Below are 15605 nucleotides of genomic sequence, written 5' to 3' on the forward strand. Positions count from 1 at the left end.
AATAAAAATAAAAAACCAGTGCAAGCTAATATAGTTTTCAGAAAGTCTCCTACATTCTGAATCAGTTTCTATGAAATTTGGTAATGTGATCACAGAAATATACAATTATTGAACAAGGGCTACAGTTTCCTGAACTTCAGGTTTAGGGCACTTTGTTTTCACTTGCAGCCTGGTGAACAATCTGAGAGTGAACCTCCAAAATTCCAGCAGCCATTTCTTTCACTGGCAATAACTGGTCTTTTACATTTCCATAAATTCTTGGCCAGCTAGTCATCACTTGTATGTACTGCATATTAAGTAATTGCTATGGCAGACTTAAAAGAAAAGTTAAACCTTTTCCTCTTGGTTCTTAACCAAGATGTTATGCATCAGAATCACCTGAGGAGCTTCTTCAAAGGGAAAAAAACGCCCACATTCTGAAGCCCACATGTAACATATTCTAAGTCAGTAAATCAGGCAGTGGCATTCCAGTGATCTTGACTCACAGCTGAGAACCACTGCTTAGTGCTGTTTCTCTTTATGGTGTTTATGTTTTAAGAGAAGAAGATATATGATACTTCACCTCATTGCTGTTTCTGTTGACTCCACCTTTAGGTCACAGTAAGGCTGTTAGGGATATCTGCTTCAATACTGCAGGAACACAATTCCTCAGCGCAGCCTATGACAGGTATCTTAAGCTCTGGGACACTGAGACAGGTAAGAGTTCACTTATGCTAATACATATTCATCTTACAAGTTATTTATATATGAAATGGTGTGAGTAGTCTTCTGTGGCAAAATGGCACCTTCTTTAACTGCTGATTCTCATACCATTCACTGTCAGCAAATATCACAAAATACATTTGTAGAGTCAAAACTGAGCATAAGTAGCTCTTTCACTGTGAAACTTGTTTCCAGCAGGTAGATTTTATAAAGCAAACATACTGACAGATGAGCAAAGTCGAAATCTTGTATAGGCCATCTAATTGATTTTTTTGTTCCCCTACATCACCTAGCACTGTGCATTGCACATAACAGAAGTGCAATAAATGTCTAATGAACAAAATTAAATGTATTTGCACAAATTGATTAAAATGTAGGTCTAAACTTTCACAGGCCAGTTGGTTTTATATATTCACAGCCATACTAATTGCTGTTTATTAATTGATTCACATTAATATGTTGTGGCTAGTATAATTTTATGTAATTAGAAAAACCATCTTATTATCTTATTGTCTTATTATCATTACCCTTACTGCGTTTGAAGGGTAATGATAATAGTTAATATTTATTAAACATCATTTAACAGACATAATTGCTAAGCATTGATATTCAGTATCTCCTTCAATCTTAATTTATCCCTATGAGGTAAGTACTATTATTATATTATAGATAAGGAAACTGAGGCTTAAAGAGCTAACTTTTTCAGGGTCACACAGCTAATAAGTGGCAGACTTGGGTTCAAACGAAGCTCTCTCTCTGATGCCAAAGCCCATATTCTTCAGCACTTTAGCTGTGGTTCTCAATTCTGGCCACACATTGTAATCATCTGAAGAGCTTTAATATTACTGATGCCTGAGTCCCACCTTCAAAGGTATTTATGTAATTGGTATGGCTATAGACTAAATGATTGTACTGTGTAGCCAAGGCTGAGAGACTACTATTTTGCAGGTTCTTTTAAAAATTAAGATAAAATATACATATAGTAAAATGTATGAAGTGCCTAAATATTCAGTGATTTTTTTTTTTTTTTTTGGTAAACGTATCTATGCAGTTGTCTACCACCAAGATCAAGATATGGAATATTTCCAGCACTCAGTAAAGGTTTCTTATGCCCTTTTCCAGTCTGTGCCCACTCCCAGTAACCATAGTAACCACTTCTGTCATCACAGATTCATTTTTCCTCTTCTTAAACTTCTTATAAATGAAATCATACCATTTTTTCTCTTTTGTTTCTAGCTCCAGCATAATGTCTGAGATTCCCTCATGGCTTGTACCAGTAGTTTGTTCTTTTTTATTGCTTGCACTATTCCATTATATGAATGAAGTTATAATTTATTTATTCTACAATTGGTAGTACAGATTTACTTTTGAAAAAATTATTTTTAATCATTAAAAATCTGTGAAAAAGAACAAATGTAGTTTACAGTAAAGAGCAAGCAGGCAGCCCTTCCGCAAAATGTATTCAGCAGGTGACCTCTAGATCTTAATCTCACAGTCATCTATTTAAGTGGTCAAATTTATTTTACCTATTTAATTTGAGTCTTTGGTTTTAGGACAGTGTATATCAAGATTTACAAACCGAAAAGTACCTTACTGTGTCAAATTCAATCCTGATGAAGATAAGCAAAATCTCTTTGTGGCTGGGATGTCTGATAAGAAGATTGTGCAAGTAAGTCTTTCACAGTATTTTGTTAAGACTCCTAAGCTTTATATTGTATAAGGGGATGGAATAAGTTAATAAGCTAATATTACTCATTTAATGTTTGCTACTTTTAGGGACGGCTAATGCACCATTCTTAGCAGAAAAATTTACATTTATAAAAACATCATGTTGAAGATCTTCTCCTCCACTTTCCAGAATTGTGGTCTTTCATAAATCCACTCTACTTCTGTCTTTATCTTTTTCTTGCCTGATATACAGTGGGACATTCGAAGTGGAGAAATTGTGCAGGAATATGATCGGCATTTGGGAGCTGTCAACACCATTGTTTTTGTGGATGAGAATAGGAGATTTGTGAGCACATCTGATGATAAAAGCCTAAGAGTTTGGGAATGGTGAGTTTCCATCAGTAGAAAATCTGATTTACATAAAGCAAGCAGTTAAAAATTATATAGACAAAGATGAAGCCTGATAATATGCAACCATTTGAATATTTTTTGCAGCTGTGATCCTGGCTTGCCAATCAAACTGTTTTAACTATTTAAGTACTGACAATATGCAAATTAAAATCCAGACATGGTACCATTTATAATCTTTGGATAGTCTTTCCAAAGGATGTGTATCTTGAGTTGTTTTTCTTATGGTCATGACAGATTTGTATTTTGCTGTCTTACATTCTTTATTAGGTACTTTATTCATCTCTGTAAAATAACTGGCAAGCAGTAGGGGGATTGAGCATAAGATCATGGCCCTAGAACCACCCAAAGAAAATAGTGGTGTATATCTTAATTTTTTAAATGTCTACTTTTTATGATTTTTCAATACTGAAAATGCCCCATGTATTAGTCTGTTTTCACACTACTGATAAAGTCATACCCAAGACTGGGCAATTTACAAAAGAAAGGTTTAATGAACTTAAGTTCCACATGGCTAGGGAGGCCCCACAATCATTGATGAAGGAGAAAGGCACTTTTTTTTTGAGACGGATTCTTGCTCTGCCACCCAGGCTGCAGTGGCGCAATCTCAGCTCACTGCAAGCTCCGCCTCCCGGGTTCACGCCATTGTCATGCCTCAGCCTCCCAAGTAGCCAGGACTACAGGTGCCCGCCACCACGCCTGGCTAATTTTTTGTATTTTTAGTAGAAACGGGGTTTCACTGTGTTAGCCAGGATGGTCTCGATCTCCTGACCTTATGATCCGCCCACCTTGGCCTCCCAAAGTGCTGGGATTACAGGCATGAGCCACTGCGCCCAGCCAGAAAGGCACTTCTTACATGGCGGCAGCAAGAGAGAGAATGAGAGCCAAGCAAAAGGGGTTTCGCTTTATAAAACCATCAGATCTCATGTGACTTACTCACTACCACGCAAGAACAGTATGGGAGAAACCATCCCCATGATTCAGTTATCTCCCACAGGGTCCCTCCCACAATACATGGAAATTATGGGAGTACAATTCAAGATAAGATTTGGGATGGGACACAGAACCAAACCATATCACCCCATATCATCACTCTGGTACAAATGTTTTACTTCTAGAATATAGTCATATTATATTGGTTAATTGTACTTTGCTAGGGAAAAAATATTTTTCTAAAGTTAAGCAATATACTAGTTTCATTACGTATCATAGTGTGTTCTATAAGTTAGTTGCAAAAAAAATGCTTACTAACCTTTTTGTTAAAATGAATGATTGGATGGAAGCCACCATGTTTTTACAGTCAGTTATGAAGCACAGCTCAACCATGAGTCCTCCTAGCAAGGACTAAAAAGTGTGTCTTTCCATCCCCCAGAAGCTTTTCTGCTTTAACAAGTGGAAAGCCTTGAACCACAGCCAGTGGTTTCCTCTTTATACTTAAGTCCCTTTGGGGACCTGAGCAGGTCCCTAACCATTGTCAGGACAATCTGGGTGACTGAGCATTTAATGTAATTTAATTGTAGTTTCTCCCACACTCACCACCACCACCACTATACCCCTTCAGATTATCCCCAATTAGTAGAGAGTAGTCTTAATATATAGCCCATGTTAGAGAGTACCTTACAGCCAAGATCTTTTTTTAATTCAGAAATGTTTTTTTACAGAGACTTTAACATGGACCGCAAGTTTTATATGAGCCACCTTAGATCACTTGCACAAACTCTGGATGCGTATACATGTTCTGTTTTGTTTTATATACGTTAACAGTTTGATCATACTCAAACTTTCTGATGTTTCTACCTTCAGATATTTTCAATTTTAAATATAGAGTGGTATAAAACAAGTTGGTAAATATTTAAATAATTGAGCAATTACAGAGCTTAAGGACATGTGTATGTGGGTATTCTAAAGTAAAACATTGGTCAGGAAAGGATTTTTATTAAACTAACAGGTAATGTTAGTATGTTTTTTTTTTTTTTTTTTTTCATTTCCTCTCAGATCTTAGGAAATATTCCTAAAAAGTCATGATACTGTCTTGTTACAAATGATGACATTCTTTAGATTTTACTGTAACTTGGCTGGGTGCAGTGGCTCATGCCTGTAATTCCAGCACTTTGGGAGGCTGAGTTGGGTGGATCGCTTCAACCCAGGAGTTTGAGACCAGCTTGGGCAACATTGTAAAACCCCATCTCTGCAAGAAATACAAAAATTAGCTAGTGTGGTGGCACAGGCCTGTAGTCCCAGCTACTTGGGAGGCTGAGGCAGGAGGATTGCTTGTGTCTGGGAGGTCGAGGCTGCCGTGGTCTATGCTTGTGCCACTGCACTCTAGCTTGGGTGACAGAGCAAGACCCCATCTTAATAAAAAAATTAAAAATTAAAAGCCAGGCACAGTGGCTCACACCTGTAATCCCAGCACTTTGGGAGGCTGAGGCGGGCGGATCACGAAGTCAGGAGTTCAAGGCCAGCCTGGCCAACATGGTAAAACCCCGTCTGTACTAAAAATACAAAAATTAGCTGGGCGTGGTGGTGGGCGCCTGTAATCCCAGCTACTTGGGAGGCTGAGGCAGGAGAATCGCTTGAACCTGGGAGGTGGAGGTTGCAGTGAGCCAAGATCATGCCATTGCACTCCAGCCTGGGCGACAGAGTGAGACTCCATCTCAAAAACAAAAAAAACAAACAACAAAAAAAACAGTTTTCAGTTTAACCCTTACTATGAGAGCCTTCCTGACCAGTCCACAGATGAGATTAGGTGCCTCCTCTCCATCATCCCACACTGTCATTGACTTTCCACAGCTTTTAGCATACTTCAAGTACTTGTTTATTTGTTCTCTTTCCTGACAAGTTCTTAACCATGAGAGAAAGAACAGTGTGAGTCATGCTTACTGTCTGTTCCCAGCACAGTGCCTGGCACACAATATGTGCTGAATCTATAAAGAAGTCATTATTGGTGTAATTATCAATGATGCTACACTGATTGAGCTCTTTCTATATGCCAGTCACTATCCTAAGTATTTCACATGAACTATCTGATTTAGTGTGCAAAGCACTCTTATAAGATAGGTACATTTGTTATTCCCATTTTATGTATAAGGAAATAAGATAGTTTAAGTAATTTGCCCAAGGTTACACAGGACACGAAAGGGCCAGAGTTCACACTCTGATCAAACTGATTCCAAAGCTTGTTTTTGTTTTTTGTTTTTAAGAGACAGGATCTCACTCTGTTGCCTAGACTAGAATGTAGTGGTGCAGTCATTGCTCACTGCAACCTTGAACTCCTGGGCTCAAGTGATCCTCCTGCCTTAGACTCCTGAGTGACTAGGACTACAGGTGCGTGCCACCACGCCTGGCTAATTTTTAAATTTTTTGTACAAATAGGGTCTCACTCTGTTTGCTGGGCTGGTCACAAACTCCTGGCCTCACAAAGCTTGAATTCTTGATCATATGAATGGATAGATGAATGAGGGGACTGGTAAGGAGAGAAGGTATTAATTAATAACTTGTATTTGATTTGATTAGTGAGAAAGTAATAAATGTGAGGGTCTGTCCTGCTACAAAGACAAGTGGGAAGCAAAACCAGCTCAGGATCCCTGGAATTGTGCTTCACTGCATAAATCATCCCAAAGAGCAATTACTAGTGATACTGGCCACTTGCTTAGGAGAGGAAGGGAGGCCCTGACCTCCTCAAAGTGACAGCTGACCTCCTCTATGGGAAAATTAGCAACACTGGGGCCTTCAGACAAGTGGTGTTTGCCAAACTTTTATACTTTGTACCTGCTTAGAGTACCATAATGATAAAAGAAAACAAAGGAAACTTGGCTTTCTTAAATAATACTATACAAACTAACTCTTACGTTCTAAAGGAGAATAAAAGCTATATTAGATATTCAGCAACTTGTGGGTTTTGTTTTGTTTTGAGACAGAGTCTCACTCTGTCACCCAGGCTGGAGTGCAGTGGCACAATCTTAGCTCACTGCAACCTCTACCTCCTGGGTTCAAGTGATTCTCCTGCCTTAGCCTCCTGAGTAGCTGGGACTACAGGCATGCACCACCACGCTCAGCTAATTTTTGTATTTTTAGTAGAGACAGGGTTTCACCATGTTGGCCAGGATGGTCTCGATCTCATGACCTTGTGATCCACCCGCCTCAGCCTCCCAAAGTGCTGGGATTACAGCTGGGATTACACTGCACTCGGCCAACTTGTGGTATTTTAATCGACCAAATGCATGAAATGTCATAGGCATGTTTTTTCCAGAAGGCATTTATTTTGGTAAAATATTTTTTAAATAAAATTTTATAGAAGTTGACACTACTGTTTATCATTTAGCTTTAAAAATTCATAGACTTTTATTAGGTTTTTTTGTGAATTCATTTTTAAACTGGAGATTATTTGCAAGATATGAGTTACTAGCTTATTATACTGAATTACAGTATCCAATTAGAAAATAGTGCTGTTATTTGTTTGTCTGTTTGTTTATTTTTGTGATGGAGTCTCGCTCTGTCACCCAGGCTAGAGTGTCAAGTACAATGGCATGATCTCGGCTCATTGCAGCCTCCACCTCCTGGCTTCAAGCAATTCTCCTGCCTCAGCCTCCCAAGTAGCTGGGATTACAGGCATGTGCCACCACACCCGGCTAATTTTTGTATTTTTAGTAAAGATGGGGTTTTGCTATGTTGGCCAGGCTGGTCTCGAACTCCTGACCTCAGGGGATCCACCCACTTTGGCCTCCCAAAGTGCTGGGATTACAGATGTGACCCACTATGCCCAGCCATGTTGTGTTTATTAAATATAACTATGCCTAGCAGGCATTTTTGCTAGAAATAATGAAGTCCACAGGGTAGTTCAAATTCTTCTTCCACAGCTCCTGGTATGAAGATTCCTTGAAATAAGGTATCCATTTGAATATTTTTGTTTACTTTTGTTAACACATTGATCAATATGAACCTGGACTATGGTTAATTTAGAAAATTCTCATGTTTTAATTCGTGTTGTAAAATTATTAACCACTAACAATACGAGGAGGGAAGAAACAAGCCTTTTTTTTTTTCATTTGCAGCTCTTTTTAATACTTTTGGGTCATTATAAATGTCAGTTCTTGTGGGTACCACAGAGGTATAAAGGGTTGGAGATCTGACAAATGATGTTATTCCCCAGGTTATACCTGAAAATGTTTTCCTCTGACCATGACCCTGATAGAAGTTTTTTCTAGTCATTTCCTCCTTCTGCTGGATGGATGAATAGAGAGAATCCTTATATTAAGGCAAATTATTATTATTTTCCAGTTAATCAAAGTATTGGAACTTGAAACAGGGTTTGAAATTGAAATTGCTGCTGTATAATCTGTGTTATTCATCAGATTACATTTCTCACACATTACTCTGTAAAAAATATTTCTGGTCTCATGAAAAGCAACAAGACCAAAACTCCTTTCAGGAAAGAATTTTTAGCGTGGAGAATATTGAAAATGAAAAGGCACTTAGAACTTTTGATGGTTCTAAATTTAGGTAACTACCTTTTAATTTTTTTTTCATTCTTTTGTCACTCACATGAGTTTTGTTGTTTTTTTTTTATGTTTTTCTCCTTCACCAAACACATTTGAAATGCTTTACATGTAAACTGAAAATAGCCCAGGTACCAAGCATTTATTTATCATCATTTATCATCATTTCTGGATGGGCTAGACCAGCTCACAGATCCCTACAGCTTTGCCTACCATCCACCTGCATTGCTGCAGGCTCTTTAACACTCTCACCCACTCAAGTTAAGGTAGGCTAGCCAGTAAAGTAACACTTCCCCATAGGCTTGCCTCAGACATCTTGCTTCGCCCTACCATGGTACATTTTTTATTTAATTTTTGTTTTTATTTCAACAGCTTTTGGAGTGAAAGTGGGTTTTGGTTACATGGATGAATTATATAGTGGTGAATTCTGAGATTGTAATGTACCCATCACCATGGTACATTATTAAAGAACTTTTAGTAACAAATTTTTTAACATAAAGGCCAAAGTTTAAATGAAATAGAAAACAAAATCACCACCACTGTTATAATGATCATGGAAAGTGATTTATGAAGTACAAGATTTACCATAAGCAGTACAGTGTCATCTTGTGATTTTTCTTCTTCCAGAAAGTTTCATGAAAGATTTATTAAATATATAATATCAAGAGTTTGCTTTTATTTGCATATTATTCCTTTGTTCCGGAGATAATTCTGAAGGTACTTTTTAAAAGTTGCTTATTCTGATATGCTATTGAAAATTTTTAGGGATATCCCTGTGGATTTCAAGTACATAGCAGAACCCAGTATGCACTCAATGCCTGCAGTGACTTTGTCTCCAAATGGTGAGTTAGTATGTAGATTGTATTTTTAAATGAGCTTCTAAGATACGGTGTGATTTCTTTATTCAAAAGAACTTTGGCCCCTTCCTTCTTGGGGAAGTTTGTCACCGTGCCATTACTTGTATAAGGTAATCTTTACAATATTAGAAAGAATTACTGGTTTTCATATGTAAGTCACCTCACCTACTTTTCTGTGTCTCTTTTTAAATAAAAATAAAAGAAACAATGATTTACAGCTAACATTGATTGAACATCAGATTTCTATTTAACAATCAGTTTTCTTTTTTCTTTTCCCCTCCTCTCCCCTCCTCTCCCCTTCTCTCCTCTCCCCTTCTCTCCTCTCCCCTCCCCTCTTTTCTTTTCTCTTTCCTTTTCTTTTCTTTTTTTTTTTTCTCTTTTCTTTTCTTTTCTTTCTTTTCGAGACAGGGTTTCCCTTTGTTGCCCAGGTTAGTCTCAAACTCCTGGGCTCGAGTGATCTTCCCTCCTCACCTCCCAAGGTGCTGGGATTACAGGCCTAAGCCACTATGCCTGGCCGGAGTTTTCTTTTCTAATTCTCCTTCCAAACAGAATCACGTTCAGTAAATCATTTAATAATGATTTGGCCAAGGCAGAAGAATCACTTGAACCCAAGAGTTCGAGACTAGCCTGGGCAACATAGAGAGACCTCATCTCTACAAAATAAAATTTTAAAAATTAGCTAGCGTGGTGGTGCACGTTTGTAGCACTAGCTACTTGGGAGGCTGAGATGGGCAGTTTGGTTGACCCAGGAGGTTGACTGTGATCGTGCGACTGTACTCCAGCCTGGGCAACAGAGCAAGACCCTTCTCTCTAAAAAAAATAATAGTGATTTATTGTAAACTCTTTCAGGGGATAGGAAGTTTTGGTCTGATTCTCCATAATGAGAACACTTTAGCACTATAAAAGATTTTCTCAGACAAAAATTAAGAAGATAAATCTATTTAATATTGTTTAATCCATTGTCTTTTAAGTACAAGATAATTTGTGCTACAGATATACTGACAATGTACTGATGTAATTATAGCTCTACATGAGAGTCTTAAAGTGGGAGTTCTGATGTTTGGGGGACCTTGTCATCGAAACCACTGTCAATTCACATAATTAGCTCCAAGTGTAGGGCAAGGAAGAATTTGCTGCTCCATCAGGGCCTCTGACACAAGCAAATGGCAATAGTTGCCAAATGCTCCATCATTTTTATGAGAAGAGCAACCTAACTGAACCCTTTTTTGATCATTGCTAGATTATATACTTCATCACTGTGCATCTGTATTTCATGTAGCATATTTTTAAACCACCTATTACAGATTTTGTGCCCATCTTGAACAAGGCCATTTACCCACTCAGGCATTATTTAAGTCTGTTTCCTTAGTAAGTAATGTTTACATGTACAGTTGGCCCTTCGTATCCATGAGCACCACATCCTGGGATTCAACCAGCACGAATCCAGAATATTCAACAAAATAAACAATAAAAAATAACAATACAACAATTAAAAACAACACAGCATAACAACTAGGTACAAAGCATTTACATTGTATTAGGCATTATAAGTAACCGAGAGGTGATTTAATGTATACAGGAGATATGTAGGTTATATGCAAATACTATGCCATTTTATATAAGGGACTTGAGCATCTGTGGATTTTGGTATTGGGTAGGGGTGCAGATCCTGGAACCAATTCCCAACAGATACCAAGGGATGACTATACATAGGATGCAAGTATAGTCATGCATTCCTAACAACAAGGGTACTTCTGAGAAATGCAGTGTTAGGTGATTTTGTCATTTTGTGAACATCATACAGAGTACTTACACAAACCTAGATGGTATAGTCTACTTACCCTAGGCTGTATGGTATATATAGCCTGTTGCTCCTAGGCTCTACCCCTGTATGGCATGTTGCTGTTCTGAATAATGTAGTCAGTGGTAAGCATTTGTGTATCTAAACGTATCTAAACATAGAAAAGGTACAGTAAAAATTTGGCACTATAATCTTATGGGACCACTGTCATATGTGCGGTCCATCATTGACCAAAATATTGTTAAGTGGTGCATGACTATAGATGCTGCAGTTTAGCCTCTAGGGGCTTTGATGAATCCTAAGTAGAGAAAAGCATTGTAGCCTTTTAAAAAGTTACTATAATTTTTTAAATTATATCTCTTTTTTTGTATAGTTTTATTTAATAACCCTAGGCTTCCCACTTAATCTTTCTTTATTCCATAATTACCACAGATAAGTCTCTTTCTCCTATTTCCCATAGTTCTGTTGTCTATACTTACTATAAATTAATTTCATTTCATAACTTTTAGCTTATTTCTTTAACATTAAGCTTGGAGTTTCTATATTTTCTTATTTTTTTAAAAACTTTTATATGAGAGTGCTCAATGATATAGGATTGTATACACAAAAGCCATTAGTTTATATATGAATACCTCTTGCCAGTGACATATTTGTAACATTTTACAGGTGGTATAGTAAATTTATTTTTTACTATTATAAAGTATTTGGGAGCAAAAGTTATATTAATCACAGTGAACATATTTAAAATAAAAAGTTTTAAAAAATATTTTAGTCTTCCTCTAAAATACCTCATTTATTGAATTTACAGGAAAATGGCTAGCATGCCAATCAATGGACAACCAAATCTTAATCTTTGGAGCACAGAACAGATTTAGATTAAATAAGAAAAAAATTTTTAAGGGCCATATGGTAGCAGGCTATGCTTGTCAGGTGGACTTTTCACCAGACATGAGGTAAGTTTAAATCTTCTAATCCATTCTCATATTCAAATATGATGATATAAACTGTTGTTGTACAAATAACACTTTACACATCACTCTCACATAATATGTTTTTATGAGAACTCGATAATCTGTCAAAATTGTCAAAATGCTGGATATAAAGGCAAGAACAAATTAGGAAAATTACATTTTGCTTTTTTTAGGTTCTTGCTTCAGTATATTCCCTTCTATTACTTAGGCTTATGCCCTTTAACCACCTAATAAATCCCTGTCTATATAACCAATGCCTTATTTTCTCTGCTTTTCTAAGCAAGACTAGAAGTGCTATAATCACTGTATTGCTATGATTGAATGAACACCAGAAGAATTAATTGTGTATTACAGTGTTGCAGTTACAGCTTCACTACAGCTTGTCTGTGCTGAAACCTCAAATCCAGCTTTTGAATATTTCTAGGTCACACTGGATTTGTGAAGCCTACAGCATGGTTCTTAGTTAAAATGTATAGGCAGAAATAATTTAGAAATCCCAGTAACTTTGTTTGTTTAGCCTAGTAATTGGGCCTACCTCTGATTCAGTCTTAGATGTATTCAAAAGATATTAAAGCCAAAAAGTAATTATGAAAGTGGTAGAGCTTACTGTGATAGAATAGATCTAAAGGTGTTCCCTAGCTATATGTGGAATTGGTTCTCCAGTCTCTGTTTCTGACTATCTAGAGACTGATTGTGTAACCTCATTCACTGTGGCTCCTGGGACTCCCAGTCTTCCCAGTTAAAAATAATTTTCTACTCTTAGATTGGTTGGGAGGTTTTTTTAATAGAATTTCAAATTATAGACTGCTTCATGTTCTACCATCTTATTCTGAGTATTGTATATTTGCATTGGATTTTTTTTTTATGTTAATGTGAAAAGATAAAGTCCCTATTCCTCATTCACCTGACCAATTTAAGGTATTTTAATAATTTGAATTTATCTTTCTTCCCATTATAGTTATGTGATTTCAGGAGATGGAAATGGAAAATTAAACATTTGGGACTGGAAGACCACAAAACTCTACAGTCGATTTAAAGCTCATGATAAAGTGTGTATAGGTGCAGTGTGGCATCCTCATGAAACTTCTAAGGTCATAACATGTGGTTGGGATGGTCTCATTAAATTGTGGGATTAATGAGATTAATCCTTAAACTAGCTGGGATCATTTTTGATCCATTGTCATATTTATATTTAATTATTAAATGTATCAGATGATAACTTGATTTACAGATAATGTTGATGACATTGACCCTTTGTTTAAAAAAAGAAACTGTAAATTTGACATAATTTCATTTGCAACTTCATTTTGTTTTTTATAAATGTTATTTATACAGAAAGTGGCTATTGACTTTCTATTTGACAAGTAGTTATAATTGGCAAGCAGTTTGAGTTTACACTCATAACATACTGAAAGCATCTCTTTGGGGTCAAGAAAGAATCCCTAGTGGATTTGGGATTCTAGAGGAGGTGTTATAATTAATTATTCAGAAAAATGCATGTATTTACCTCTTCAACCAAAAGGACAGTAAAGAATAGGGATAATATATTTTAATGTAAATTTGGAAGAAGGATAAAATCACCCACAGTTACTCTCCCTATTATTTTCACTGGGTCAAGTTTTAATCTTTTGGCTTCATGAGTTCCACTCCCTTTGATGACATATGTTGTATATTTTTAGTTGTAAAGCAGTAATCTTTAACTGCAGCATTCCTCTAATTATAAACAATGAAAAATAAAAATCAGTCCAGAGTTCTTTTGTTGACTTAATTCCTGATCAGTATAGACAGGACTATATATATATTTAATCAGATAATTACATTGTATCTGAAGATGGAACTCAGGAGAATGCACCAAGACTTTGAATTGTATTTACATTCACTGTCAGTAAAGACCTGGCTACACTTTGAGAAATCAGGATCTCCTAGGTCATTGCTTCGCAGCTGTAATTACTGAAATCCTCCTCATAGGAGATAAAGTACGAGGGGTAGAGTCCAAGATGTCAACTTGTAATTTCTTTGAAGTCATATGTTTTATCTTTAAAATTATTCTTATTTTGCCTGTGAATATATACAACAGGACTTTTTAAGATTAAAAAATTTTTAGACCTCTATGTCTGAAAAAAAAAATGACACTCCTGGAAGATGGCTAGGGTTCCCCAGTTTTAGAAGCAGTGGCCATGGTGAAAAATAGTTTTTGAAAACATCAGATTATAAAATCAAGATAGGCCGGACGCGGTGGCACATGCGTGTAATCCCAGCACTTTGGGAGGCTGAGGCAGGTGAATCACCTGAGGTCAGGAGTTCAAGACCAGCCTGGCCAACATAGTGAAACCCCATCTCTACTAAAAATACAAAAATTAGCCGGGCGTGGTGGCTGGCGCCTGTAATTCCAGCTACGCAGAAGGCTGAGGCAGGGAGAATTGCTTGAACCCAGGAGTGGAGGTTGCAGTGAGCTGAGATCATGCCACTGCACTCCAGCCTGGGCGACAGAGCGAGACTCACCTCAAAAAATAAAATAAAATCAAGATAACCTCTTGAATGTAGTAGCTCATAGCACTTTAATTTGGCAAGCCATTTTTCCTGTTTTATTATAAATCTATATTAGATGTTTGAATATGGTTTGAAATATTTCACTACCGTGCTGAAAAAGATTGGTTAATAGCTGCTTGGAGTGCTAACTGGAAGATCAAAATCATGTCTCTTGCTGATAACCTAAGAGCATTAAGCTCTGAGTCCAGTGAGGTCATAGCAGTGTATGCTCCTTGCCCTTACGGAGTGTCTGTTTTTAGAAATTTAGATTTTAAAAGGCGTGGGACATACGACCAGGCCCTATAGCCACATAAAAATAAATTTCGTAGAAAAAGAATAACAGCGGAGATATATTTTTTGACATAGAGGCACCCAAAGAAATACAAACATTGCCTAGCTGCTGCCATTTCTGTAACTGCCCAGAAGGGTGACAGATTTCTGAAGGGGAAAGGATTCAGATATGACCTTTTCTTTAGTCCCAACCACTAGTTTTAACAAATGTGAATTATTGAAATGTGAAGGGACAAAAAGAATCATACATTTAAACTGTCTTGTTCAGCATACCGATATTGTATGTTACAGATCATCATTTCTAAATCTGGATTGATTCTGTTGTGTTTTTGACTGTTTCTAAAGTAAGTGTATATAAAAGTTGTCTCCTTTTTAAAAAGATCGTATTTTTAAATAAAGCATTTTTTGTAGAAAGTGCTATCAAAATGTTCATCTTGTTCATCTTTAGTCTCCTTTTAAGTCTTAAGTGTATTGAGACACTAGATTAAGCCATTTGCAGTTTTAAATGGGTCATATGGAGAGAAATAATGCTTTAGAGGTGGATGTGGTTTATTCAGGTATATCAATGGGTTTATAATTATATAATGAAATACACGGCAGTACCCTCAGAGCACACTAACACATTCCATATTTATTCATTTAGTGGTGGCACTAAGTCGTGATTACACAACATTTTAGAGTACATAAATGAGTGGGGTTATAGTTCAACATAAAAAGTCTCAAGATCACATTGTTACTGGACTTAGGTGGTTACCATCTGGCTCCTTTTCCTTATTGCAGCCTTTTTGTCATATCCAGGACAGATTTCCTTCCTAAAAGTTAGGATAAAAGTGATGCTTTAGTGAAAGATTTACTAGAATGAATATTTAAATATTGAGTCACA

General features: G+C 36.7%; 1 protein-coding gene across 3 annotated transcripts in view; it reads left to right on the forward strand.

The window, feature by feature from the left end:
* CDC40 (cell division cycle 40) overlaps nucleotides 1–15148 on the forward strand; it is a 52757-nt gene extending 37609 nt beyond the window's left edge. For all 3 annotated transcript variants that reach the window (XM_054490460.2, XM_054490458.2, XM_054490459.2), the window contains 6 exons: nucleotides 595–696; nucleotides 2256–2371; nucleotides 2624–2757; nucleotides 9039–9115; nucleotides 11740–11884; nucleotides 12861–15148. In XM_054490460.2, coding sequence (XP_054346435.2) covers nucleotides 595–696; nucleotides 2256–2371; nucleotides 2624–2757; nucleotides 9039–9115; nucleotides 11740–11884; nucleotides 12861–13038 — 752 coding nt within the window. In that variant the 3' untranslated portion in view covers nucleotides 13039–15148. The remainder of the gene's footprint in view (nucleotides 1–594; nucleotides 697–2255; nucleotides 2372–2623; nucleotides 2758–9038; nucleotides 9116–11739; nucleotides 11885–12860) is intronic.
* Nucleotides 15149–15605: the final 457 nt, after the last annotated feature.

Source organism: Pongo pygmaeus, chromosome 5 (genome assembly GCF_028885625.2).
Source record: "Pongo pygmaeus isolate AG05252 chromosome 5, NHGRI_mPonPyg2-v2.0_pri, whole genome shotgun sequence".
In the NCBI taxonomy this organism is placed as follows: domain Eukaryota; kingdom Metazoa; phylum Chordata; class Mammalia; order Primates; family Hominidae; genus Pongo; species Pongo pygmaeus.